The following is a 27,020-nucleotide window of genomic DNA, read 5'->3' on the forward strand; positions in this document are numbered from 1 at the left end:
GGGTGAGGACATTGGAGCACAGGGACGTCCCTAGCTCGACCAGGGCGGCCACAGCCCCGCAGGCAGTCTCTTGGGTGGGGCTGGAGTGAGTGTGTGGGGGAGAGGCCCTGGGGTCCAGCCCCGCCTCTTAGAGTATCTCAGCCTCAGTGGACAGCTTGGAGCCGCCCCCCGCTACAGTGCCTCTGCCTCTCAGCCTCTGTCCAGGCTGCCCGCCTCCTCCTGGCCGGCCCTCGGTGCCCGTCACACCCTCTGCTGATGTCCAGCGTGTGCCTTCTCCTTCCTGTGGGTTCCTGGGGACACTGGGCTACACGTGCCCAACAAATGAAAGAACCTGGGGGAGGGGCGAGGGCTCTGGGTGAGCCGCTGCAGGTACCACGAGGAAGACGAGACCCAGGCCCTGCGGTCACTGCACTGCTCTGCCCACACGAGGCCAGGACTGGAACTCCCCTGTGGGGCCCCGTTCACACCCCAGAGGCTGCCAGGGGCGTCCACTGCCCCGCGGGAAACTCACTCACGGCTAAACGCAGACGACCGCAGAGCAGGCAGGCTGCACTGAGGAGACATCTCAAAGCCCGGCTTCAAGGCCCAGCTGGCCCATCTTTGCAGCTCTGCTTGGCTTCATTTCACCAGGGACACAGACAAAATCTCTGACAGCCCAGCCCCAGGGTGCCCCCAGACTGGGAGCTGTGCCCCCGGGGCCCAGAGCGGCAGGCCCGCGCGGCGCCCAGGACTCACCCTGAACGCAGTGCCTTCCTCAATGATGGTCGGCAGCTGAGACAGACAGATGTCCACGGCCAGGTCCCAGGCTTGCCTGCGGAGAGAGCAGAGGGGGCCCCGGGCATCAGTGGGTGGTGACCACAGGGAAAGGAGGGAGGCCTGTGCCCCGAGCCAGGTCTGGGGGACGGTGGCCTGCTGTGGGGCACAGGAGCGGCTGCGCACAGGCGCCCCAAGCTGGCCCGGGTGTGGACCACGCTGTCGGCACCCCGTGCTCTGCCCACTCTGGACGTCACGTTTCTGCTCTCTGAACCAAGAGAGCAGAGAGCTTAGGAAAAGCACCCACTCTCCCTTGCAGCACCCCTGTCTCCGACAGCCGCAGTCCCCGCGGTGGCTCTCACGGGGGCGCCCTCGTCACAGAGAAGCAGGAGGGAACACTTGGGCCGGGCAGTGCGAGGCTGGGAAGGAGGCCTGGCTGTGGACCCCTACCCGGAGCCCAGGCCCCGGTGCCCCAGAAGGCCAAGGGTAAGCTGATGGCTCCCACAGCCCACCTGGGGCTGAGTGACCTCCCGAGGAGGAGACAGGGTGTTTGTTCGAGGGAGAGGTGACCGTCCCTTGGGAAAGCAGAGAGTCTGCAAGCCAGGGCAGGGGCCTCTCGACAGCGCGCCCCGCAACCCCACTGCCTGGCGGACGCCCACGCCTGTTCCAGCTCCGAGCCAGCCCTTCGGGTCCTGTCCTGAAACGATTCGGCGGCTCAGGCACGAAAGCCCATCGCAGAGTGATTTATGCAGCCTCATAAACACATCTTACGTAACGGGGCCGGGGCCGCGGGGCGTCGCAGCGCCTGTCCCCTCTGGAGAACACAGGGCTTGGCTTTGAAGCCAGGCAGGTCAAAGGTCAAAGAGGGATTCTTTGTGCCACATTTCCCTGAATGTATGCCTGTAGGCATGTTTGTTTGTTTGTTTTTCATGAACTTTCAATCCTGAATTCCTTTCAGACAGAGCAGCTACAGGGCAGCACCGGGCTCCCGGCGGGGTGCTGGGAGAGAGATCCGTACCTCATGGAGCCGCACGGGGCCTGGCCAGGGCTCGGTGAGCACCCGGTCTCTGGCGGGTTGCCGTCTACCTCACCAGCGACCAGTGGCAGTTTCACAAGTCTGGCGGGGGTGGGTGGGGGACGGGCAGACCGGACACCTCTTCCTGCTGGTCAGCGCTAGGCCCTCCCCCAGCTGCAGGTACACGCCTGCCTCACCAGCACTGCTCAGGGGAGGGACAGAGAGTGCCCCTAGAGGCACACAGCAGCGCGTGGTGCTGGTGAGGCCCGACGCCCAGGCCCGACCTGTGCACTGGACCCTGCCACCCCCGGCTTGGGTTGCCCTGGGTGCTTCCCCACCCAGCACTGGGGTGTCCTGTCCCCCAGTGGACAGGGGGCGCCTCCCCTGTGATCTGACTCAGATCATCACCTGGGCGCCACCGGCCCAGTGCCCTCCTCCACTTTTCTGATGAGCCACAGCCACAGCCACAGCCGGCTGGCTGGTCACACCCTTTCTCCCGGAAAACAGGTTAAAGTCACAGTCACACTGCCTGCCGCCTGCCAGGGGGAGCCTTCCCACTGCCCCTCCTCCCGGGCCACCGCTCTGCCTGCCTCTCCTACGCCTGCGCGGTGCCCAGGCCCCACCTCTCCAGGCCAGATTCTCACACACCCTGTGGTGCCGGGTGTCCCAACCACTTGCCCTGAGGCCCAGCACACAGTAGGACTTCAACAACTACTTGCCGAACTAGAGTGCAAGACAGAATGAAAGCAACGTCTCTGCCCAGAGCGGCCCAGTGGGTGACAAGGAGAGGGGCAGGGGACGTGCAGCCCTGACCACAGGCACGGGCTGGCTCCACGCCCTCCTCTGCGCCAAACCCCCTCCCAGCCTGCTCCTTCCTGCAGGTCGAGGCCCAGGGAGGGGGCTGCCGCCTGCTCACAACACAGCACAGCCCGGTTTCTGGGGCCTTGGCACTCATGGTCAACTCCCTGGGGTCAGTTTCACCATCTGTGAGCTGAGTACTGATGGCCTTTCCCTCGTGGGGTCCTTGTGAGGCTGAGAGGTCACACTGTGTGTGACACGGTGGAGCCACTGGCAGACAGGGCCGGAGACAGTGCCGTTCTGCAGCAGTGGCCGGCACGAGCCCTCGGCTGGAGGCAGACTGCCTGCTCTCTGTGTGGCCGGAGGGCGCTGCTCCCCACGGACAGAACGGCTCCTCCCGCCCTTCTCTCCTTTGCTCCTAGAAATGTGTGCCTTGCGGAAACAGTGGTGACCAGTGCAACGGTGTCGTGTCCAGTGCAGCAGCTCCTCTCCCTGAGCGTTTTCCTGGGGAGGACCCCAGGCCATGCAGCCTACCGGGAGCGCGTGCTGGGCGTGAGAGCCCCCTTTCCCAGTGGCTCAATAAAGGACCCGACAGGAATGAGCACTTGAAGAGAAGTGAAGCTGCAAGTAGCAAAAGGACCGCGGAAACCTGCAGCGGCACAGCCCTGGGACGGCTCGCTCCCGCCCGCCCGCCCAGCGTCTGCAGGCAGCAGGCGGGCTGCAAAGTGGGGGCGGCGGACGGCCCCCGCGTGCTCCCTAACCCCGGCGGCAGGCACACGCAGGCGCTGAGGGGCGTGTTCAGGCGGCTAAGACAGAAGCAAAGTCAGTTACTGCAATTGCACTCCACAGACGCCTGCAACGTAAGCAAATGGAAAGTCCCCTTCCAGGAGACAGAAGGAAGTGTTTATGAGTGTGTGTGTGTGGGGGGAGGGCAGGCAGAGCGTGTCCTGGCCCCTGCCCCACGTGGTCTCGCCACGGCTGCGTGGGGCGTCCCAGGAACGTGGTAAGTTGCAGCCCAGTAGCAAGGTCCCCAGATTTTGTGAGGTTCCAGGCGGCCTGGAGCAAGAGGCTTCATAGCACCTGTGGCTGGTCCCCAGATTTTCTGAGGTTCCAGGCGGCCTGGAGCAAGAGGCTTCATAGCACCTGTGGCTGGGGCCGAGCAGAGGTCGCACCAGCTCAGCCCTCTCCGAAAGGGCCTCGGCGTGAAGCCGTCACGGACGGATGGCATGTTCCCGCTGCAGAGAGACAAAGCCACAGGGGCCGTGCCTCAGGTCGCTGGGGCGTGCCATGGAAGGACGGGGCTGTGTAAACGTGGGAGGGACAGAACGCGTCCAAGGTACCGCGGAGGAGGGCACCCAGGCAGCCATGACGGATACACGACCAGGCACTCCCCAGGGAGCGGCTCCGCTGCACCCGACAGCTGCACTCGGCACAGAAGACGGAGGGCCGAGCTGCGCCCACCGGTGAAGCGCGGGCGGACACGCCAGCTCCCCTCTCCGGGCCTCCGGCTGCTTAGTTTGTACCAGAGGAAAGGGTGGATTAGAGGAGCCTCAGGGAACCAGTAAACAACGCGGCGCGCCCACACTCTCAAAGGCCGACAGCGGCACCTCTGGTGGGCACAACACCGGCTGATCGAAGCTGGCTGCGTGTTCCAGGATAAAAATCGAGATGGACCTGCAGTCTTAATTTGGGATGAGTGGGGAAGTAGGTCCTATAAAAGCACGAGACCACGCGGCCCGCCGCGCAGCAGCCGGCTCTCACGGTTGGCGCTGGCAGAAGTCGGAGGGAGCTGGGGAGGTGTCTGGCTTAGCACTTCCCACAGCCCTGGTGAGCAGGCAGGGAGAGGCAGGGCGGGAGGAGCCGTGAGCAGCTGATCTGCTCCGAGGGGCTCCTCCCCGACAGCTCGGAGCAAGGGGCCTCTGAGGGACGTCTGAGCTCCTGGCCGCTCCCTGGCTCCCCGGGCAGCAGCCACCAGGCGGGCACTGGGTTTCCAGGGAGCCGGCGAGAGCCGGCTTGCAATGCCGAAGCCCAGGGTGCCTGGCAAGGCAGCGCAGCCCCCTCCGCGCTGATCCATCAGGGAGCAGAAAGCGCAGGCTCTCACCGCAGACAAATGCAGGGTTTCAGGACCCTGAAATGGAAAGTGAAGGAGAACGGCTCCCCGATGGCTTTGCATCAGAAATTAAACAGAAGCCGCCCGGTGCACTCCATCCCCAGCCCCTCCCCCGCCGCAGCCCCGTGGAAACGCGTTTCCTCAGCTTTAACCTCAGCCTGTGTCAGGCTCGGTTCCCTTTTCGCTGCTAAAAATGCGACCTCTCCATCACCACCCAGGATCCGATAACGAGATTTTAAATGATTTACTCCGAGTGCTCTCTCCCGACTGCCTGCCTGCGAGCTCCCCGGGGGCACACACGTCTGTTTCTGAGGTGGGAGCGCTGACGGTTGTGGGAAGGGTCTGTCACCCAGAGCAGCAGGCAGCCCGGCTGGGCGCCCACACCTCGGCTGCCGTGGGCGCCTCTGGAGACAGAGGAGCACGACTCACGTCTGCCTCCAAGACGCCTCCGGCTCCCTCCCGACTTCAGGACAGGAAGTGGGGCTGGGACCGCCACGCAGGACGGGGCCACACTCTGTCTCCCTGGACAAGGGCAGGCCAACTATCGCCGAAGGGTCTCAGCTGCTGGTGCCCACTCCTCACGGGCTCCCGACCCTCTGGAAGGTGGCCCCAGGGACTGAGGAGGAGGCTGCCACAGGGGACAGTGCCTGGGGTGGGCAGCCTGCGAGGGTCACACTGAGGGGAGACGGGAGAAGCCATGGTTCCCACAGTAACCAAGTCAGGTGACGCCCTGCAGGTCCGCAGGGCGAGCAATTACATCTAGCAGTCTCTCCCTTCTCTTAGAATAAAAACACGCAATCTTGTAACAAAATCAAGGTTGTTACCAAGTCCGAAGGGCTTTCTCCTCCCCAGATCTGCAGTGCCGACATTAAGGTGGGCTGAGCCCTGTGACCGGCAGGGAAACGCTGCAAGGGACTTGGGCACAGGCTGCACACGTAGGCGCTGGCACGCCTTCGGCCCTGGACAGAGCGCGCGTCGCTTGTTCTGTGGCGTCCATGTCATCGTGAGCTCAACAGCTGCTCACATTCAGAGACTCGGGCTGTCCTGCCGTCCACATTCCCGCACTCACTCGCGTAGAATTTGTCTGAACGTGAGCGTCCCTAGGACAGTGTGGGTTAGACTCTAATGACGGACTTCACAGCCCAATGCCTTCCTTCAGTGGGTTTTCTAAGGGTCCCATCTGTTCAGAGAGCAGACACAGGGACAGGAGAGGAAGCAGAAGCCTTCACGCCCCCTCTGCCTCCAAGCACCTTCGCTCTCAGCACGCTGGGAAGGTGAGTACCGCAGCGACACTGTCACCGTGGACACTCCTCTGGGAAGCATGAATGCCTGCAAGTGCCATTGGCGTGACGGGAGCCTCCGACGTCCCTGAAGAACAGGGCACCTGTGTTACAACTGCCACTGCCCAGTGGCCAGGGCAAGCAACATTCTAGCTCTCTTCGCGTGCAGACGAAAGCCAAGGACAAATGCCCTAAGACAGCCTAGCGAGGAAGCACCTGCTGGACACAAGACGTGAACCGATGCAGGGAGGTGGTGTTCAGACAGAGCTCTGGACCAGCGTCCTACAGAGGCCAATGGGGCAGGCGTCTGGCTTTGGGGTTGAGCCAGCAGGTGGGACTCCACGTCTCAGAGCACCTGGGGTCCAGTTCCTGTTCCTCTGCTCCCTAACCCCGGCTTCCTGCTACGCAGACCCTGGGAAGCAATGGCAATGGCTCAAGTGGCTGGGCTCCTTTATCCAGACGGAGACCAGGATTGCGTTCCAACTCTGAGTGGAGTCCCCCGCCAATATGAGCCCGTGGGCGGGAGCTCTCCAATAAATACAGTGTTAAAAACTGCCACGACTCGTGGGGCGGGGCGGGGGGGCATCCACAGACATGAACCTCATTCCCTCAAATGCTCTGTAACCCTGATGCACTTACTGGGACCCAACAACCCTCACTTCTTGACCTGCATTTGGTGGTGGTGAGAGGAGAGGGTGGGTGGGTGGCTCAGTGGTGCCGAGTGAGGCCAGGTCTTGCCCTCGGGTTAGGTTCATCTCCAGAACCCCGGAGCTGCCCAACTCCAGGAAGCCACCGAGGCGCCGGCAGACTCGACGCAGCTGCCAAGGTGCTTCTACATGGACCTGGTGGCCAGGCACCTCCAGGCTTCTGCTCCCAGTGTGTTTCTCCTCAAAACCCAAAGCCAGATTTTTACAATCCACTCCTGACCAAAGCAGGTTCATGGTGTAGCTTTCCGCATTTAATCAGACTGACTAATGTTTACTTTTCAGCTCTGGGTTCCTGCTGGCACCACAGTTACTGGAAAGCCCTCCCCAGCGAGAACGTGTGCCAAACACATGTGATCCTCCCCCTGGAAATCCACCACCACCGTTTCCAGAAAAAGAACCTTGCGATTTCACTAACTCGGCGCTTCCCAGCACAGAAAGACCAGAAGCCACGACGCCAGGCCCCGCGGGACACCTTCCAACGTCCCAGCACTCTACACGAGCGCCGTGCACGGGAGGCTCCGCCAGCGTCGCGGTGCACGCCCTCGCGGCTCCCTGCACACGGCAGCGGGCAGACCCAGGGCCAGGCCCACCAAGATTAACCTGAAGCACCATCCTCAAGCCCTCAAGTCCTGGCTTGGAGCAATCCGCGTGCAGGCTGCATCTGGCCCACAGGTGTGCGGTTTGGGTCTCAGAACATTTGTAACACTGTTAATATCAGGTTGCGAGAAATCGCACACTTACAAGTGAAAACATGAGTTTCTGGCTACGCCTTAAAAAAACCTGGACAACGGGGCCTGGGCCAAAACTGCACATGAAGCCCCTGGCTGGGGCTGACTTCGGATGCACAGGCTCGGCTGACCCGGGCAAGGCGGGCACACGCCGGATGCTTCTCCCCGTGGCGCTGGCAATGCGGCTGGCTCCCTGGCTCTAGAACAGCTGCAGGGAGGACAGGGAGGGGCCCAGGCGTCGGCACACGGCAGGGGTCCGCGCCTTCCCTCTCAGCCACACGCTCCCAGTTCTGCACGAATGCCACCTCCCTTCTGGCGCACAACAGGGACGGTGCTGGCTCCTGGGGTGTGCAGGGCATGAGGCCAGGCGAGCAGGGCGCCGTTTGCCGAGCAGCTGCAAAGAGCCTGGCACTTGGTGGATGCACAGTGAACGGAGTCACCTGTGTCCCCTTCCAACGCCCAGGCCCTGTTCTGGGCCCTCTGCCTCTCACCCTCCAGACCTAGACTTCCGAGGGCCACGGCTGCCCTGAGATCCCCGTCAGGCCCCAGCAGAGCTCCCTGCGGGCCTGTTCCCAGCTGCGGTTACTGGCAGTGCCGTGTACGCACAGTCCCGGCAGACACCTGGGGCAGGCCTCACCTCCAGCCTCCTCCACCTGCTGCACACTTACACCTCCAGTCCCTCGCAGCCCCTGCCTGGGCCTGGGGCTCCTCATCGCCCACTTAGGCCCCAACCACTCCCTCCCTGGCTTCCTGCCCGGGCTGCTGCTTCCCCGTTCTGCACTCCCAGTCCACGGCTCCTGCCGGGGGCTGGCACAGCCTGGGCGCCTCTCGGTGCTTCCCCTGCTGCAGGCACAACCCCCTCCTGTCCCCGACCCCCGTAGCTCCTCGGCAGCCCCCAGCCCAGTGCTCTCTCCACATTCTGCCGTCCTCACCCTCATCTGGGGAAGCCCAGGAGGCTCGTCCCTGGGGGCCTGTCTCCCTGAACCCTGCGGGGACAGCCGGCGGAGTGCCCCTTCTCCGATCGCCACTCTCGAGAGAGTGAGGAGCACGGCTTCAGATGGGCACTCCCACACCGCAGGCACGCGCTCCCCGCAGCTTCCAGCGTCGCAGGGAGAGGAAGGGAAGGCACAGACCCTGCAGCGAGCGTCTCAGCCCGGGACTGAGCACGTCCGTCAGGACAGAGGCCTGATGAAGGCCGGCTCCGGGCTGCAGGAGGTGCCCGAGGGGGGGGGGGGGGCCCTGGGACGCCTCGTGGGAGTGAGCAGTGCTGCTGCGCTCCCACCGCTGCCAACCGAAGTGCTCAGAGTTCTCCTGCTGACACTCGGCTGTCACTCACAGCGCCTAGCGACGTGGGCTCCCCAGAGGACAAGACCTGGAGGGGAGCTCAGGGGAGCAACACGGGCCCCGAGCTCCCAGGGAGGGGAGAGTCTGGGGAGCTGTGTGCTGGCCCCCGAGAGCTGCTAAGCACCGAGGCACCACGCCTTTCTAGGAGGGCCTCTGCTCTCCCCGAGCCTGCCCTGCCCTGCCCTGCCCTGCCCTGCCCTGCCCAGCCCTGCCCTGCCTGGCCCAGCCTGGCCCTGCCCTGCCCTGCCCAGCCCAGCCCAGCCCAGCCCCAGCCCTGCCCTGCCCTGCCCTGCCCTGCCCTGCCCTGCCCAGCCCAGCCCCAGCCCAGCCCCAGCCCAGCCCTGCCCTGCCCTGCCCAGCCCGGCCCCAGCCCCAGCCCCAGCCCCAGCCCCAGTCCCAGCCCCAGCCCCCGCCCAGCCCGGCGCCTGCACCTGGTGAGGGTGCAGAGACTTGTGTAAGCCCTTTTGCAAGATGGCATCAAACACAGCCTAAACCTAAGGTATGCAGGTTCCTCCCACTTGAGACTTTAATGAGCTCTTTCTGCATCAGTTAAAAACATCAAATGAGATCAAGACCAAGCATTGAACCTTAGGGAATTCTAGTTACGCTTTTTTCATGTCAAGAAGTACCCAATTATTTCTTCTGTTGGCCCCAGTTTTGTATATACGACCAATAATGCCTTATCCATGAGAGTTTTCAGAGGCTTAGAAAATCAATAGGTAGGTCTTAAATTACAAGAGTAACATTGACCAATTTTTGAAATGCAGAACGACCACTCCATCTTGGCATAAACACCACCACCACCTTGCTCCGTGTTCCGTGTACAGGAACCGAGGCACCGGTCACACTGCTGACAGACGTGAGCCAGCACGCACCTCGTGCACGGGTGGTGCCCTGCTGGCGGGCACTGGGGTCGGCCCGACTCGGCACCCCTCAGGTGCTGTGTCGTGTCACCTGGGTGTTGTGTGACACATGCAAAGCTTCCGAACAAGCCAGGCACCAGGAGGCCAGTCAGCCACGGGGATTAGGGCTGCGTTATCAGCGTCTCGGTCCCTGACAGCCAGCCGCCTGCCTTGGTGAAAACCTGGGCAGGCCACTCTTCCCAGGCCACCTCCCCCACCCGCCAGTCCTGAACTGACCAGCTGGCTGATGCCCCCAAAAGCCCCACTGGCAGCACCGCTGACAGACGCCTGGGCCCTGCGGGGGCTCTCGTGGTACAGGCTCCACCAGGGCCGGCTTCCCGGTGCGGTCCCCTCCCCGGGGGCCCTGAGAAGCTTCTGGGACTGGGAGGCCGTGAGAGCATCGGGCAGACAGAGCCGCTACCTCCTTGCTGGCTCCGAGGCTGGGCCCACGTGGTGAGGGCCGGGGGCGTCTGGCAGGACCCTGCAGGGGGCGCGGTGAGCTGTGCCCATAGCCAGGGTGGCAGCGCGGCTGTGTGCCGATCCAGCCGGCGCCTGCAGACCGCACTGGAAAGCCACCCCCTCCTCGTCTCTCCACTCCGAGGTTGGAGAGCTTTCTTGTCACTAAATGGAGCAATCTGCCCGACAGAACAAGGCTACAATTTCTCCTGTAATTTGTGAATTAGATTTTTTCCCTCTCAGCACATTTGCTCCCCTGGGCCTTCAAACTCTCCGCTCCTTCCCAAGTCCTCGCGTGTGAGTTACACACCCCGCCTACTGCACTCTGTGGGGCGGGGACGGAGCGGCTTGTTCCCCCTCAGCGGACGGAAAGAGCGCAGCGCTCAGGTTTGCTGTCGGGTTTAAGAAGAAAACGGAAAACAAAGCCAAGGCCCACAGCGTTGCTCTGGCCACAGGAAGGCAAGCGAGGTGCCCAGGGAGGGCGGCTCCTGTTGGTGGCGGCGTCCACAGCCGTGCCCGGGCCACCTGCGGTGACGGCGTGGTGCTGGTCTCGCCAGACCTGCTTTAGGCTCTGTCACCTGAAACGTCCATCACGCTCCCCCTCGGGCAGGCATCTCCACCTTGGTGGGGGCTGGGGGACCTGTCACGGCTCCGTGTGGACTCTCACTCCACAGGGGGATCTGACGCGCTGGCGGCCAGTGGGACTGGGATTCTGCTCCCTGGCGGCTAGGGTGCTGCTGACAGCCATGTTCTAGGCCAGCCTAGTGAGCTGCGGTTACTGCCACAGGTCTCGGCAAAATGACCGGAAAGAGCCACTGCTCGGATGAGGAAAGGAATTGAACTGTTTCCTGCAGACAAGCCGGACAGGAGCTGGGAGGCAATCCTGCCGGTGCACCCTACCGTCCACCAGAGCCCGTGGAGAAGCGTGTGGGAGGCTGGGAGTCCACGCAGGGACTGGCAGCAGCGGCAGAGGGGCTGCAGCTGGTGACCACTGATGAGGGCAAGGGCCTGGCCTGCGGGAAGGCCTCAGAGCTGGACTTTGCTCCCTGGCTCCGCCTGGCTGCCCTGCTTCTCTCCGGGCCAGCCTCCCCACGCAGCTCAGGACACACTGCCGCTGCACAGCCGCCTCAGGCAGCCCTTTCTGCCGATCCCTGCAGGGTTTGCGCAACAGGGGAGAGGCCGGCTGTGAGGGCAGAGTGTGCGTGCAGCAGGGCCATGAGGCTGAACCGCTCCGTGCCACGTGGGCCTTCAAGGCGCGCATCAGCACGGAGGAGCCCCTGGCGCAGGAAAGGGGTCGTGTGCAACTCCAGGTGCCTGGACACCCCAGGAGGCTCCCTCCAGGGGCTCTGTGCCTCTGTGGACGGCTGTGCTAACTCCCCCTCCTCTGGCCCAGCCACCAACACGGAGGAGCACCTGCCGTCCAAGGTTCCGGGGCGAAGTCTGTGGGATGCGGTGAGCGCGGAAAGGCACCAAGAGCAGCGGCGGGAGGCCTGTGGGTGCTTTCGTCAGGCCTCCACGCCGGCCCTGACGTCCAAACCGCACTCATCCGGCTTGCAGAGTTCCGAGATAGCCCCAGAGTCTACACGCCGGCCCTGACGTCCAAACCGCACTCATCCGACTTGCAGAGTTCCAAGATAGCCCCAGAGTCTACACGCCGGCCCTGACGTCCACACCGCACTCATCCGGCTTGCAGAGTTCCGAGATAGCCCCAGAGTCTACACGCCGGCCCTGACATCCACACCGCACTCATCTGGCTTGCAGAGTTCCGAGATAGCCCCAGAGTCTACACGCCGGCCCTGACGTCCACACCGCACTCATCCAGCTTGCAGAATTCCGAGTTAGCCCCAGAGTCTACAGAGTCTACAGACTCAGAAGGCACCCGATCAGGCGTGTTTTAGCCTCTGCCGTAATCCAGGGGCCGTGCTGGGCGTGGCGCTCCTGGCTGTGCCTCACCTGAATGACAACACCCAGCTCCTGAGGTTTCTTGAGTGCTGATGCACGGTGAGTTTGACCCACTCTTAGAACTTCCCAAACCCTGCCTGAGTTCAGACAGCAATGGAACGAGAGGAAGCCAGGCATCTTCGGAGACAGCGTCTGGACGAAAGCACGCTACGTCACTACTCCTGTTCCCACTATACCAGGGGCGCAGGCAGCAGCCACTCCGTGGTTACGGACAGCAGCCACAGAGACCAGGGTGTGTGTGTGTGTGTGTGTGTGTGTGTGTGAGAGAGAGAGAGAGAGAGAAAACCAAGCAAGCAAACCAATGGGTCACGGACGCCCCTCACAGTGCAGCTGGCAGCCCCTGGAGCGCTGCACGAGGCGCCCTCCTTGAGGCCGGGGGACACTGGCCTCCACGCGTCCCCAAGGCTGCAGACACCCCCTCCGCAGGGCTCTCTGGGCCTCTCCCTCAGGTTACGTGTCAACACTCGCCGAGGTCTCCGGTTTGCGTGCACTCTCCCTTCTTTGCTTCCCGTGACTCCATTAAGGGGGACTGCCAGGAGCCGGGGACCAGCAGGCCGTCGGCGCTGGACCGCCAGCCCGCACTGCCTGGCCGAGACACTTACCACATGGCGTGCATGTACGTCGGGGGGAGCCGGGGGCTGCTGACCGGGGTGCAGTTATACGACCTCATGATCCTTTCTGCCAACAGAAAATTCCGGAACAGACTTGCCACCAGCAGGTCCTGCCGGAACAGTTTCTGGAAGAGATCTGGAAGAGGGCAGTGAGAGGGGTCTTCAGTGTCTGGCATTCAACTCCAGGTACACACTGACTTCCAGCAAACATGACAGAACACGAGTGAAGCCCAACACGCACATTTCCCATGGCAATACAGACACGCGTGCCCCCCACATGCATGCGCATGTACACACATGAACAAACACCAAAACCAACCAATCAGCAGGAAGTTGAAACGAGTCTCCTAACAGCAACTCTGATGTGAACAAACAAAGGCAGCGCCAACGGCCGGGAGGAGACGCCTCCTGCGGCCGCCAAGCAGAGTCCGACCAGGGCCGGCGTGGCCAGAGCTCACGGCGAGAGCCACCCGTGCACCTGAGATCCCCCAGGTCCTCGCCTCCCCCGTGCACTGTCCCTGCCCACCAGCCAGGAACACGGTGACCCGCCTGCCCCTTGTGTTCCAGGGCCCTGCGCTCTCCAGGTCGAAGAACCCCACCCCCAGCGGGCAGCGGGCAGCGGGCAGCCTCACCTCGGGGAAGCACATTCCAGGCGATGGTGTCCGTGATGGCTGTGAAAATCCAGTTCAGTTCTCCCAGAGGGGTCCTCCTGTCATTCAGCCGCCCGGGAATCCTAGAGAACAGGGGGCACTGTCATTGCTGGGGTCCTGGCCCTGAGAACAGGGAACCAAGTGGGGAATCGGACGGGAGGGGGCCACAGGGAGGCGAGGCTGCGGCTCCCCCAGCGCATCTGAGCAGAGGCGGCCCACCTTCCACCTGCAACCCCACAGCTTCCTGCGGTGACCCTGGAGGGGTGCAGCAAACCCGGCTGGGCACACACGGCGCCTCGGGTCTCCAAGTCTGCACCAGGGGCCACTGACCGGAGGTGCTGTGCAGGAACCTGCAGCGTCCATTCAACACTGTGGGTGCACGCACAGGGACAGCCGCTCATCTGCAGGACGGCGGGCAGAGAAGCACATGCACGTGTGACGGGAGCCTGTCCAATGTGTGCACACATGATGCGTGCACACGCGACGTGTCGGGTGCTGCAGAGACCAAGAATGCAAGGAACGGGACTGGGAGTGGTGGCTGTTTTCCAGGGGAAGCCAGGAGCAGGGCCTGTCCCTCAGGCGACGGCCCAGCAGTGTGGACGTCTGCAGGGAGCGTGTGCCTAAAGAGGCAACGGCTGGCTTGAAGCCCCCGGCTGCGGCACGACCCTCCACTGCAAGGCCGGCCTGAAGCCCCCGGCTGCGGCACGACCCTCCGCCGCGAGGCCGGCCTGAAGCCCCGGCTGCGGCACGTCCCTCCACTGCGAGGCCGGCCTGAAGCCCCCAGCTGCGGCACGTCCCTCCACTGCGAGGCCGGCCTGAAGCCCCGGCTGCGGCACGTCCCTCCGCCGCGAGGCTGGCTTGACTCATCTCCGAGGTTGCAGGTTTAATTATATCCGGCAGAAAAACATTTTTTTCTCCCAGAAGGAAAATGTTCACAGTAATTTGGTTCAGAGACTAGAGTGTGATCCCTGCTCCTTATAAGATTTAACAGCTTAGTAATCCCATCCTAGTCCCCATCTGACAGCACTGCCTCTGTGAGAATGGTACTCAAAGAGGGGAGCTGGGCTCGGTCTTGATGTCCCCATCCTGCAACGTGCGTGCTCCTCCTGTCCACGCCAGGAACAGAGACTTCCTGTTCCTGGGCCGGGGGCCGTGGCTGGAAGAGCATTTGCTCCTAGCTTGCAGGGCCGCTGATGCCGGTGGGTGTCTGGGAGGGCCCAGCGGGGGCGTGCCCTGGGAAGCAGCTCCTGACAGAGGGTCCTGGAGAAGCAGTTTAACCCTCGGCCACCTCACTGCTTCCTGGCTCAGCAGGGGATCCTTCCTCTGCGTGCTGCACCCCACCAGGCGCCTGCTGCCGGATCTTAGACCGTGCGCCCCGACATCCACGAGCCAAGTCCACCACCTGCCTTGCTGGCTGGCTCCGCCCAGGCACTGCTACCGCGGCGAGAAGCCGACTCAGGGTGACAGGACAGGAGAGGTGAGAGATGAGAAATCAAAGCAACACTCCGAAGCCGCACTGCCGGTCAGACACCGCCCCAGGTCTCAAACAGACGCTCACACTCAGGAGACAGGTCAACAGGGAGACTCACGTTCACCCAGAGCAAAAGGTCCCCACCCACAGTGCCCTCCAGCACCCCCTCCTCAAGCCAGCATGGAGCACTTCCCCCCACAGGGCCGTGCGCTGGGGGCCGGGCCCCCCAGCGGGAGTGAGGAGCCTGGACAGCACAGGGACGCGACAATGCCCTGCCTGCCGCTGATCTGCAGAGCCTGGCCCACGGGGCCACGTGAGGTGGGGCCGTTTCTTCCTGACATACAAACAGCAAGCCTAGGGTCGGCCGCCCTGCAAGCAGCAGGTCACTGACAATCGGCTTGGAGTGGGAAGGGCCTGGGGGGCATTCCGGGGTGGACGTGCAGTCCTGCAACATCGGCCTGCCTCCCGAGCCCAGCTCTGCGGATGGCAGATACGCTGCAACCTCTGGTAAACCAGCGCACAGGCTGTCGACAGTGACGTCCCACAGACACCTGGCGCACCCTGTGAAGTGGCCGTTGGCCACCACCTCCTTGCAGCGTGGGAGAGGGACACCCACGTCATGAGGACAGAACTCTGCCTGGGATTAGTGAGCACGAGGGGCCAAGGTGTGCGGGAAAAAGGGCTGGACGTGCGTGGTGGGGCAGCAAACTGACGTCAGAGGGCAGGGTCATCCTCAGGCTGCCTTCGCTGGGCCCACGAGAGCACCCATGCGGGCCGCCGCGTCCCCGCTCTGTGAGGCCTGGGTGTGCTGCCCGCCCAGCGTGGATGGTGGCGATGGGGGACGATGATGACCTGCGTGCAGCACGGAGCGCGCTGCAGCCCGGAGCGCGCTGCAGCCCGGTGTACGGCTTTATCAGGGACCCACGCAGCCACGACCGACCCCAGCCTCCAGGCTGATGCCGTGAGACGCCACGCCTGATCTTCCCAGCATGGTCAGCGCAGCCCCCGCCCTGGACAAGGACGCTCCTCTGAGCGGCAGCGGGGGGGTCCTTTCTGTCCCTTCAGTTTGCAGGCAGCGCCCATGCGATGAGGGAGCCCCACTGCGCGCGAGGGAACAAAAGCCCGATGCCTTGGCCTCCTCATCCTCAGCCAGGTGATGCCGGGGAGGTGGAGGCTGAGGCCGGCGCTGTGGCAGCAGCTGTGTGTGTGTGTGCCTGCGCCGGGACGGCACTTTGGAGGAAGCACAGAGGCCAACAGAATCAAAGCCAGAACACATGGCCACGGTGTGTTCCCAAACTGGGACTGAGGTGTGAGCCAAACGATGCTGACGCAGCCCAAGCTGGGCTCCCGGGTCCGAGCCCTGGGGGCCGGCGAGCTGCCCGTGGGAGTCCCACTTTGGTATCCTTGGACGAACCAGCTGCCAAACGAAGAGAACACAGAGGCGACAATCAACGCCAGATGCCACGGCAAGTGCCCAGAACACGGATGTCCCCCAAGCCCACTGCGAGTGAGACAGCAGCCTGCCCCACCGGGGCCTGCCGGTGCTCCCGGGATGGCCGGGCAGGACTGAGTCCGCCTCCGCCCTTTCGTGCCACGTAGATGAAATCACTTCAGAGTGACTGCTTCCCTTGGGCCTCTGTCCCTGATCCTGACGGGGGTCACACGTGGGCGCCGTCCACGCATCGCCGGCCGTACAGGACTGAAAGGGCACCGAGCAGTGGCACCGCCAGCCCCAGGTGCCCACGGCATTCTCTGAACTCCCAGACTTCCACGAGTGATATCGCAGTGTCTTTAAAAATTTGAGTCCTCCGTGTTAACTCAGGACTAAAGCTGTGGCTGGGAACAGACCGCAGAGCTGGGAGATGAGAAGGGCCGGCTCCGTCCAGCAGCCCGTGGCAGGGGGCTTCTGCCATCTGCCCTGCTCTGACCGCTGCGGCCACCCGGCACGCACAGGAGGGACTGGGACGAGCGGCCCTCCCTGAGCCAGGGGCAGCAGGGAGCCCCTCTGCTCTCAGCGGCGCTGGCTTCCCCTTCCCTAGAGCCCGGCTCACCTGTAGCTTTGCTTCTTGCTGGGGTTCGCGTTCTGCGTCTGCAACACCAGACTCTCACTGGGGACCTCCAGCCCCGCTCCCCATGGGAAGCCACCTGCCTGCCTCGGAGCGCTGTGGGCCACCTTCTCTGCCCTGACAGCCGACAACCCTTGTCACCCCCTCTACGGTTGGTACCGCCATCCTCCTTCTGCTCGTCACTTAACAAAGTTGCTGTCCACTCCTCACCCACTGCCACGTGGTCCCTACTGTGACATCAGTCATGCCAAGGGCTCCCCACACAGGGGCACACGTGGTGAGATCTGCTAAGGACCCCAATGTGCAGCTGTCCATCTCCCCTGACCCCTCCCAGAGTCCTGCCGGCATCTGTCTCCCCCCCCCCCCCCCCCCGAGTTAACAGGCAGCAGAGCAGCACTCGGCTCACTGACACAGCTGTGCTGGCCCTCCAGGCTCTCGCTGGGTCACCTGCAGGTCCTGACATGGCCCCTGACGGCCTCCCAGTTCTCCAGGCCCCGAAGCTCACCTGGAGAGCTCACCTGGCCATGACACTGAGGTGCCTGCTGTGTGTGTTTGGGGGGGCAGGGAGCACCTTGCAGAGGACAAGGACCCCGCTGTGCAGGTGGCTGCCCCCTCCCCACCACGTCCCCCCTACCAGGACCCTGGCTGCCCCCTCCCTACCACGTCCCCCCCACCAGGACCCTGGCTGCCCCCTCCCTACCACGTCCCCCCCACCAGGACCCTGGCTGCCCCCTCCCTACCACGTCCCCCCCACCAGGACCCTGGCTTCCCCTCCCCACCACGTCCCCCCCACCAGGACCCTGGCTTCCCCTCCCCACCACGTCCCCCCACCAGGACCCTGGCTTCCCCTCCCCACCACGTCCCCCCACCAGGACCCTGGCTGCCCCCTCCCCACACGTCCTCCCCACCAGGACCCTGGCTGCCCCCTCCCCACACGTCCTCCCCACCAGGACCCTGGCTGCCCCCTTTCTGTTCTCAGCCCCTGGGCCTGCATTTTTTAGTGCTCTGGCTTTGAAATGTATCTCTTAGTTCTGAGAGTTTCCCCACTTCAAAAAAAAAAATTAAAAAATAATTATTTGAAAGGTAGAAACAGAAGCGGAGACAGAGACGGACATTTCGTCCTCCGGTCCACCCCCACAGGCCTGCCACGGCCAGGGCTGCAGGAGACCCCGAGCTCCATCAGCCTCCCACACGGATGGCGGGGGCCCAAGGACGAGCCATACCCTGCTGCCCGCAGGGGACAGCAGCAGAAAGCTGGCGGTGGAAGCGGAGGAACCAGGACGTGAATCCCGGCCGCTTTGTGGGATGCCAGCATCCCCAAGCACTGTCTTAACCACAGCACCACGTGGCACATCTCGGGTTCGTCATTATTTTTATTTTTTATTTCCTCCTGATGTGGTTTGTCCCAGGCGGAACTGGTTCCATTCTGCCTCCCAGTGACTCACGACTTTGAGAACTACGATGACAACGGCAGGAAGGCAGGGTTTGCAAGTGCAATGATTATGTGAATCATTACAAATTAGTGTTTTTTTTTAATTTATTTGAAAGACAGAGTTACAGAGAGAGGTAGAGACAGAAAGAGGTAGAGACAGAGAGAGAGGTCTTCACTCCCCAGATGGCCACAACAGCCAGAGCTGCGCTGATCTGACACAAGGAGCCAGGAGCTTCTTCCAGGTCTCCCATGTGGGTGCAGGGGCCTAAGCACTTGGGCCATCCTCCACTGCTTTCCCAGGCCACAGCAGGGAGCTGGGTGGGAAGAGAAGCAGCCGGGACGGGAACTGGAGCCTGTGTGGGATGCCAGTGCTTCAGGCCAGGACGTTAACCTGCTGCGCCACAGCGCCGGCCCCACAAGTTGGTTTCCAACCCGAGGTGGGGAGCAGCGCGGGCAACCCCCTGAACCTGGGCACTGAGCAGCCCGTGGCCCTACAGGCTCCCCGGTCTCTCCAAGGCCCAGTTTCTCCGCAACAGTCACAGCCGTGGACACCACTGTCGAGTCAGTGCTGCTGCCGCACGCGGCACGGGGCGCTGTGCAGACCCTCGTCACGGGAGCCTCCAGGGAGGGTGCTCTCACCACCCCGCAGGGGCACCTGGCACGGAGGCACAGCAGTGCCAGCCACACACAGCCAGCCCCTGAGCAGCCCAGGGCCAGTGCAGGAGCAGGGGCTTGACCGGCAGGGCCACTTGTGCCGAGTGTCTGCCCTGCTGCTCACTCCCGTTCCTGCTCACGGTCTGTCAGACTCCCGGGTGTGTGCCTGACTGATCAGACACGCGGCCCTGGTGCCTGTCCCCACCACTTGCTATGGTCTGTGCAGTCCCTGTGGGTGGGGCCTCCGGAAACAGGGCAGGATTGGGTCAGGCCTAAGAAGAGGGGGAGAGACAGACACATCTCTCCCTTGCTACGGCTCCCGCCTCCGTCTCCCCAGGACTCCCCAGCAAGGTGGCCAGCAGCAGGGGCCAGGCCAACGGGGGGCCTTCCCGATCCTGCACTCTGGACCTCAGAGCCATGAGCCCACACGAGCTCCCCCCAGCGCAGGAGCCTCTGGGATCTCACTACAGCAACAAGAACAATGACACACACACATGTGTGCACACACATGCACGCACACACACAGGCTCCCCCACAACCACACACTCTTTCTCCACGGCCGCCTGTCCTCCCCACCTTGCCTGTCGGAACCCTCTGCTGAACTTCGAGTGCCACTGCCCTTGCCCCGCCCACCTGCTTCCAGACCTTGTGAGGGGACGCGCAGGTCCTCACAGCACCAGGCTGATGCGTGAGCCCCACGAGCAGCACCTCCGCCCCTGCCAGCCCCCACAGGGGTCCCCAAGGATCCTCTTCATCGAGGTGCACCCCCAGACCCTGCTCCCTCCTCGCCGGCTCTCTCGGGCCAGTCTCTTCGGCTCTGCACAAATCTCTGCTCGGAAGTCAGCAAGATTCTCCACTGGGGACCGTGGTGGTTCTCAGCTACATCTCATATATATTGTTCATGTATTTCACACATACTTTTATATGTTTCATACACTTTTTCTCAGCTACATTTCGTCACCTGCACCAGCTCTCCGGCACCCGGGGCTGCTCCGCTGCTCCCAGTCATGCTGCGGGCACCCCCGCTAGCCACGTGGAACCCCAGCGGTGACGCAGCTGTCTGTCTGGGGGAATGAACACGCACGCAGCTCTGTTCACTAATGGCCAAAGTGGAGACCGCCCAAACATCTATAAGCAGGTAAAACACACTGACACAGAAGGGAGCACTGCAGGGAAAAGCAATGGATCACGGATACACTCAACCCGGACAAACCTCTGAGCCAGACAAGGAGCATTACATGAAGTCCTGGCAAAGCCAAGTCGCGGGTCCGCGGCGTTTCTGTGGCTTCCTGGGTCCGGGAGGGACGAGGGGCCGAGCAGAGTGGGTGCCGCGGAGCACACGGAGGCCCCGCCTGTGGCCGCGAGTCCAGGGCGTCTGCCGAAGCCCACGAACCACACAGCTCCAGCAGAGAGTCTGCTGACTCCGTCTCAACAGCGCTGATTTTAAAATGTTTTTAAAACAAAGGGGACATTACAGCATTTTCAAACAATACGCACGCAATTTCCCACGCGCAGACCTGCCCTACGGGGGTCACCATCGGTGAAGAAAACGCCCGGAGCCGGCCGCTCTGGGGCGCAGCAAGGAGAGGACCGGAGGCCCACGCGCTGGGGCACAGCTGGGCGTCAGGAACCTCAGGGCGCAGACCGGGGGCACCCGGGCACTCAGGCCTGCGGCACACAAGCCGGGGAGGGCAACGGAGTGAAAGTTCTCCGGTCCTCGCACTGCCTGGGGAGTGGCAAGGAAGTCATTTACACTAGACTTCACCAGCTGCGTGCTAAACACGAGATACTGAAAAACCAGAACAGGACGCACGCTGCAGTTTCTAGAGCAGAGGCCATCACAGCTCCGGCCCAAGGCCAAGTCCTGCCAGCAGCGTTCATGGGCTAAGAATGACTTTTATATGTTTTTTAACTGTTACAAAAGGTTTATTTAGGGGGCTGGCGCCGTGGCTCACTTGGTTAATCCTCCACCTGCGGCACCGGCATCCCCTATGGGTACCGGGTTCTAATCCCAGTTACTCCTCTTCCAGTCCAGCTCTCTGCTGTGGCCCGGGAGTGCAGTGGAGGATGGCCAAGTGCTTGGGCCCTGCACCCGCATGGGAGACCAGGAGGAGGCACCTGGCTCCTGGCTTCAGATCAGCACAGCACTGGCTGTGGCGGCCATTTGGGCGGGTGAACCAACGGAAGGAAGACCTTTCTCTCTGACTCTCTCTCTCTCGAACTCTACCTGTCAAAAAAATAAAAAAATTTTTTTTAATTAAAAAAAAAACGCAAAAGGTTTATTTAATTGTGTATTTGAAAGGCATAGTGACAGAGAGCGCACGTGGGAGAAAGATAGAAAGAACACTCTCTTCTAACTGCTGGTTCACTTCCCAAATGGCCACAACGTCAGGTATGGGCCTGGCTGAAGCTGGGAGCATCCTGGTCCCTGGTCCGGATGGCAAGGACCCAAGGACTGGGCCGTCTTCTGCTGCCTTCCTGGGCATTAGCAGGGAGCTGGATGGGATGCGGAGAGGCCCACACTCGAACCAGCACGGCGATGTGCGATTTCAGCATCACAAGCGGTGGCTTAACCTGCTGCACCGAGACACAGCCCTGGTTTTGTGTTTTTGAGGAGTTGTAACAAAAATATAAAAGAATACAGGACAGAGACCTGAAAAACCTCTAGGCTTTAGGGATGTGTACAGTAACCATGAACACAGAGTGCAGGTGCCCAAGCAGCCACGGCAGGAATACAAGATGGTAACTCACACGGGAGAACAGCTGGGCGATTTTCCACGTGTAAAATCAACAAGTCAACAGAGAGAAAAAAGGGACACTAAAGTGGGCAAATCAACCCAAAAGATGGCGAGAGGGAAAACAAAGAAGGAAAGTGGGGGAGGACCCAGGAAAAAAAAAAAGAAGAAGAGGGGCCAGCGCCAGGGTGCAGTGGGTGCAGCCGCTGTCGGCAGTGCCGCAGCCCACATGGGCACCGGTTCCAGTCCCGGCTGCTCCACCTCTGACCCAGCTCTCTGCTGTGGCCTGGGAGGGCAGTGGAGGATGACCCAAGTCTTTGGGCCCCTGCACCCATGTGGGAGACCTGGAAACAGCTCCAGCCTCCTGGGTTCGGATCAGTGCAGCTCTGGCCATTGCAAGCCAGCGTGTCCAGGCTGATGACCGACAGCAGTGACCACTGACACAGCTTTCATATGCTTGGACCTGAGCTCCAGTGAGCACCACGTTACCGGGTGACCCGATATACAACCACACACAGACACCACGTTACAGGGTGACCCGATACACAACCACACACAGACACCATGTTACAGGGTGACCCAATATACAACCACACAGACAAGCACCACGTTACAGGGTGACCCGATACACAGCCACGCAGACACCACGTTACAGGGTGACCCGATACACAGCCACACATAGACAAGCACCATGTTACAGGGTGACCCAATATACAACCACACATAGACAAGCACCACATTACAGGGTGACCCGATACACAGTCACGCACAGACACATTACAGGGTGACCCAATACACAGCCACACACAGACAAGCACCACGTTACGGGGTGAGCCGGTACGCAGCCACACATAGACACCATGTTACAGGGTGACCCAATACACAGCCACACACACACCACGTTACAGGGTGACCCGATACACAGCCACACACAGACAAGCACCACGTTACAGGGTGACCTGATACACAGCCACACATAGACACCATGTTACAGGGTGACCCGATACACAGCCACACACAGACAGGCACCACGTTACGGGGTGACCCGGTACACGGCCACACAAGCATGTTACAAGGTGACCTGACACACAGCCACGCACAGATACACACATTTGAGCACTGGGCCTGAAGGATGCTCATCTCACCAGGAAAACAGTGACATTTTCTTCTCCTTTTGTTAAATTCTAGCTCTGATCCCCCAAACTGGCTTCACAGCCCCTGACAAAGCACGACCTGAGGCTCAGAACATAAATGACGCTCTGGTTAGGTTCGGCAGAGGCCAGATCGGCCAAGGTTATCGAGATGGTCTGACGGTGAACGCTGGAGAGACGAGGAATCATGCCACCCCACCGCTGCACGAGCTGACTGGCGTCTTCACGGCCCCCCGGCAGCTCACGCCCCAGAGATCTGAAACTGCGCCCAGACAGTGCAGGCGCAGGGCTGCCGTCCCAGCCCGTCCTTCCTCCTGCACCTAACAGCCCGGCCCGCAGCAGGGCCCTGCTGAGCGCTACCTGTGGGGGACGGTGGGAAGCGCACTTAGGACCTGGGGGAAAAGGAGCCATCGTTTCTAGGGCGCGGAGCACTCCCGTCACCTCTGCTGACCTGATTACAGGAGACGAATTATGGCCCCTCTGGGGGCTGCGAAGGAAAACCAAAGGGTCAAGGGGAGGCGGGAGCAGCTTCCTGCCTGCTTATCCAACACCTTTGACACAGGGGAAACAGGTTCTGTCTTTCTAGGGAGACGCAGCTGTCCTGGGGGAGGTCCACACTGCGCTGTCCCCCCCGCAAAGTTTGTGTGGAAGGCAGAGTGAGAGGCAGGAGGCCCCCTTCTCCGTTCTCTCCGACGCCTGCAGCAGCCAGGGCTGGCCAGGCAGGAGCCAGCAACCCCAGGTGGGTCTCACACGCGGCCGGGCTCAGGTGCCGGAGCCCTCACCTGCCGCCCGCAGAGGCACGTCAGCAGGAAGCGGGACTGGCAGCAGAGGGGGACGCAATCCCAGGCAGTCGGATGTGGGACGGGGTGGCCCAGGCAGCGCTTAGCCACGGCACCGCCACGCCCGGCCCAAACAGATTCTTTCTGACTCGACGGTGCCAACTCCGAACCTTCAGAAATAACTCTAGCCCAGGTTTATTTCGGAAGCACTCCTGCCACAGCCGGCTCCCTGGCTTCCGCGTGCCAGGGCGGATCTGCAGACGGCCCCTCCGGAGAGGTGCAGTCACAGGAGCCGCGTGGGGAGCCTGCCAAGCAGAGTGCCTTGAGAAGCCGCTAGAAAGCTTGTCACGTTCAGGAAAGGAAGATTCTAAAATAAGGGGCAGGGAGACAGACGGCAGACGAATCCCGGGCGAGGCCGTCCCGGCGCTGCCTCTCCAGATGTCCCCGTGCCTGGGGGCCCCTCCCCAGCAGGGACCTCCTCGGTGCAGGGCTCAGGAGGGACTGACACGCTGGCCTTGCCGGCTTCCCGGGGCTGTGCGACCGCACCAGAGACAACCGTTTCCAAACACAGCCAGGTGGTGGTGGTGGTCTGGATTCCCCGGGGTAATTTCTCACCGTGGGTTTCCGGGCAGGTGTGCACTGCGCAGAAGGGACGCCCCTCCGTCCACAGGTACCAGGCTCAGGCCACACTGACCGGCCACCCCTCCCCAACCACAGCTCCGCCCCCTTCTACTGTCCACACCAAAGCTGCCCTTCCGGAACAGACATCTGGACACACATACGTCACGTGCTCCTCTCCTGGTGTGCTCCCAGCCCCCAACAACCTGCTAGAACACCCACACCGTGGGCAGGCAGCAGGGGCCGGAGCCAGGGCAGAGGTGGGTGAGGTCTGGGCGCTCCAGGCCCAGCACCCCCAGCTACGACTCTGGCCAGGCCACGGCCTCCCGGGGCTCAGCCGCTCATCTGGAGACCGTGGTGTGGCTGGTGGAGGCGCTGGGAATCACTGACTCCTACGTGTCAGCTGAGTGTGGACAGTGCACGCTAGAAGACCTCTGCTGCAGACAGACACGCACATGCGCAGACCCCTGGAGCTTCTTCAGCACAGAGCAGCAGCCGGCCGGAGAAGCAAGGAAGGACGAGGACAAGGACCTGCAGGTGGCAGCACGGGTCAGCCAGGCTCGCTGACGTCGACCCCTCCGGCCCACAGGGGCCTCAGCTGCCTTCAGAGGCTGACCCTGATCTCCGACAGAGGGCAGGACAGGCTACCAGGGATACTCGACGCTTGGCGCCGCCCACACCCTCTACCAGAACCCCATGGTGCCAGCACCTGGGCTGTGAGGAGGACCGTGAGCGTCACAAATGCAAACACACCCTCCAGAGGGCTGAGGGGGCAGACCAGTGCGTGTGTCACGTGTGCACGTGTGTGCAAAGCCAGGCCAGGGCTCCGATCTGGGCCAGCCCCAGCCTCTCAGTCCCGGGGCCACAGGCGCCAGGCAGTACCTGGGAGACATGTCTCCGGCGCAGGGCAAACATGGCTGCCACAAAGGTCACTCGCAGAGGCCTCTCCCTCTCCCCGCCTGGGAGCCAGCCCTCAATTAAGAGACAGAGCCTTCACACAATGTTCACCCCCATCTCCGGAGCGAGGGCGTCCATCAGGCGCGGAGGGCACCGTGCCGGCAGAGAGGAAATGAGAGCCGCTGCTATGAAGTCGCTCCGTGCTGCGCCACGCAGGCTGTTTTGATGACAGAGGGCAGGATTTTGGTCCCACTGTGAAGGAAATGGAAGCGGCCGTGCTGTGCGTGGGCGCCCACGGCGGCCTCTGCAGCCCTGTATCCTGCTCGGAACTGCCCCCCCTCCCAGGTCAGACGAACCACGGGGGCCTCGCAGGGCGCGTGTTGGACATGAGGGGCTGTGGTGATCGTGTCCCCTGCTGACCTTAGTGGGATCTGTACCAGGCAGAAGCCCCTGATCCAGTGCCACCAGCCCGTGGGGCAGCAGAGGCCAGGCCAGCCGAGGACGGCGCTGCAGTCCCCTGCCCAGCTCTCCCCGTCCTCCCACGGCACATCCTCGGGAGGTTTTGCGTGCGCGCGCGCGCACACACACACACACACACACACACTTCCTTTCTAAAGCGGCTGCCGCGTCGTCTCTGGTATATCAGCACTGGGCGACACCGACGTGGCCCTGGGCCTTCCCTTAAACCAGCTCAGGTCACACAGGCTGGAGAGCAGGGACCCTGGATCAGGGCTGGTATGCTCTGGTAACGTTCCTTCCCAACACAATCCCTGTGAATGAACGTGACTTAGCCATGAGGAGAGTCTACCCTCAGCCACTGTGCCTCACCCAGGCCCAGCCCTGCCAGCCCAGGTAGACCCGGGCCCCACCAGATCCCTGGCAAAGCCCTGCTCTGCCCTGGCCCCGGGCTCTTGGCTGCCCTGTGCCGTGGAGCTCCCCCTTTCACAAGCGGCTAATACAGTTCACAGGGCTCCTGTGAGGGTAAGCGAGGAGACACAGGTAGCCCCCCCGCTCGGCACCGGGCACACGGCAGGTGCTCTGCAGCAGCCTACTGCCACTCCTGACCCAGTCACAGACCACGGTGTCTCCAGGACTCCTGCGATGGCGCCCAGAGCGGAGTTAACAGCAGCTTGAGTTCTGAGCACCAGCACCAAACCCACGCTGCAGGGGCTGGGCCGCTGCTCCTGGGCGACACGGGGCCAACTGCTCTGTGAGCGTCTCCAGAAGCTACCGGACTGCCAGCTGTTTCAAATATGCTGTTTACACAACGGTGTTAATCATGAATAATTTTTTTGGTACGCTTTGGGCCGCCAGTGATCGGAATACCAACCAGCAGCCGCACGAAGGGGTTCAGCATCTTTCAGTCCCGGAGCTCCCGAGTGCCCTAGCATTCCCAGGACGGTTTAGGCGTTTCATTACTTAGTTTCAGGGCTGAAAAACGTCCCCTGATTTCCAAGCGTGGGTCTTACTGCAACGCTCTCCCGGAGGCAGCACGTAAATGCGTTCTGCACAGCAGCAGGCTGCGAGGTTAGCACAGATAATCAGAAACTGGGAAGGCGCGCTCTAATTTACTCCAGACACAGCAGCTTAATTGGAAAACAAATTCCTCCCTCGCTTGAAAGGCTGCACACCGCCGCCCCCTCCCTCCCTCCTGTGCTGGGGCGCGAGGCCGTGCCCTCTGCCCTCTGACCCAGGCGGGGCCCGGCCTGGGATTCAGAGGACCCCTGACTCTGAGCAGGGGCGCTGAGACGCCGTTGAGAAGGCACCAGACTGCAGAGCTGCCACGTGGCAAAATCCTCTCTGCCGTCTCCAAGTTTCGGGTCTCCAGCGACGGCAGAGAGGGTGATGACACCACCCAGGCCAGGCTTCCGACCGTCTGTCACCAGCAGGGCTGCCGGGAC

The 27,020-nt window shown here is 62.3% G+C and overlaps 1 protein-coding gene across 3 annotated transcripts in view; it reads right to left on the reverse strand.

Annotated features, from left to right (window-relative positions):
- Window positions 1-27,020, reverse strand: part of RPTOR (regulatory associated protein of MTOR complex 1) — a 342,816-nt gene that overhangs the window by 90,458 nt on the left and 225,338 nt on the right. For all 3 annotated transcript variants that reach the window (XM_070060172.1, XM_070060173.1, XM_070060174.1), the window contains 3 exons: window positions 13,299-13,399; window positions 12,658-12,802; window positions 736-811 (listed from right to left, as the gene is read on the reverse strand). In XM_070060172.1, the coding sequence (XP_069916273.1) occupies window positions 736-811; window positions 12,658-12,802; window positions 13,299-13,399 (322 nt within the window). The remainder of the gene's footprint in view (window positions 1-735; window positions 812-12,657; window positions 12,803-13,298; window positions 13,400-27,020) is intronic.

The sequence above is a fragment of the Oryctolagus cuniculus genome, chromosome 17, assembly GCF_964237555.1.
Source record: "Oryctolagus cuniculus chromosome 17, mOryCun1.1, whole genome shotgun sequence".
NCBI lineage: Eukaryota > Metazoa > Chordata > Mammalia > Lagomorpha > Leporidae > Oryctolagus > Oryctolagus cuniculus.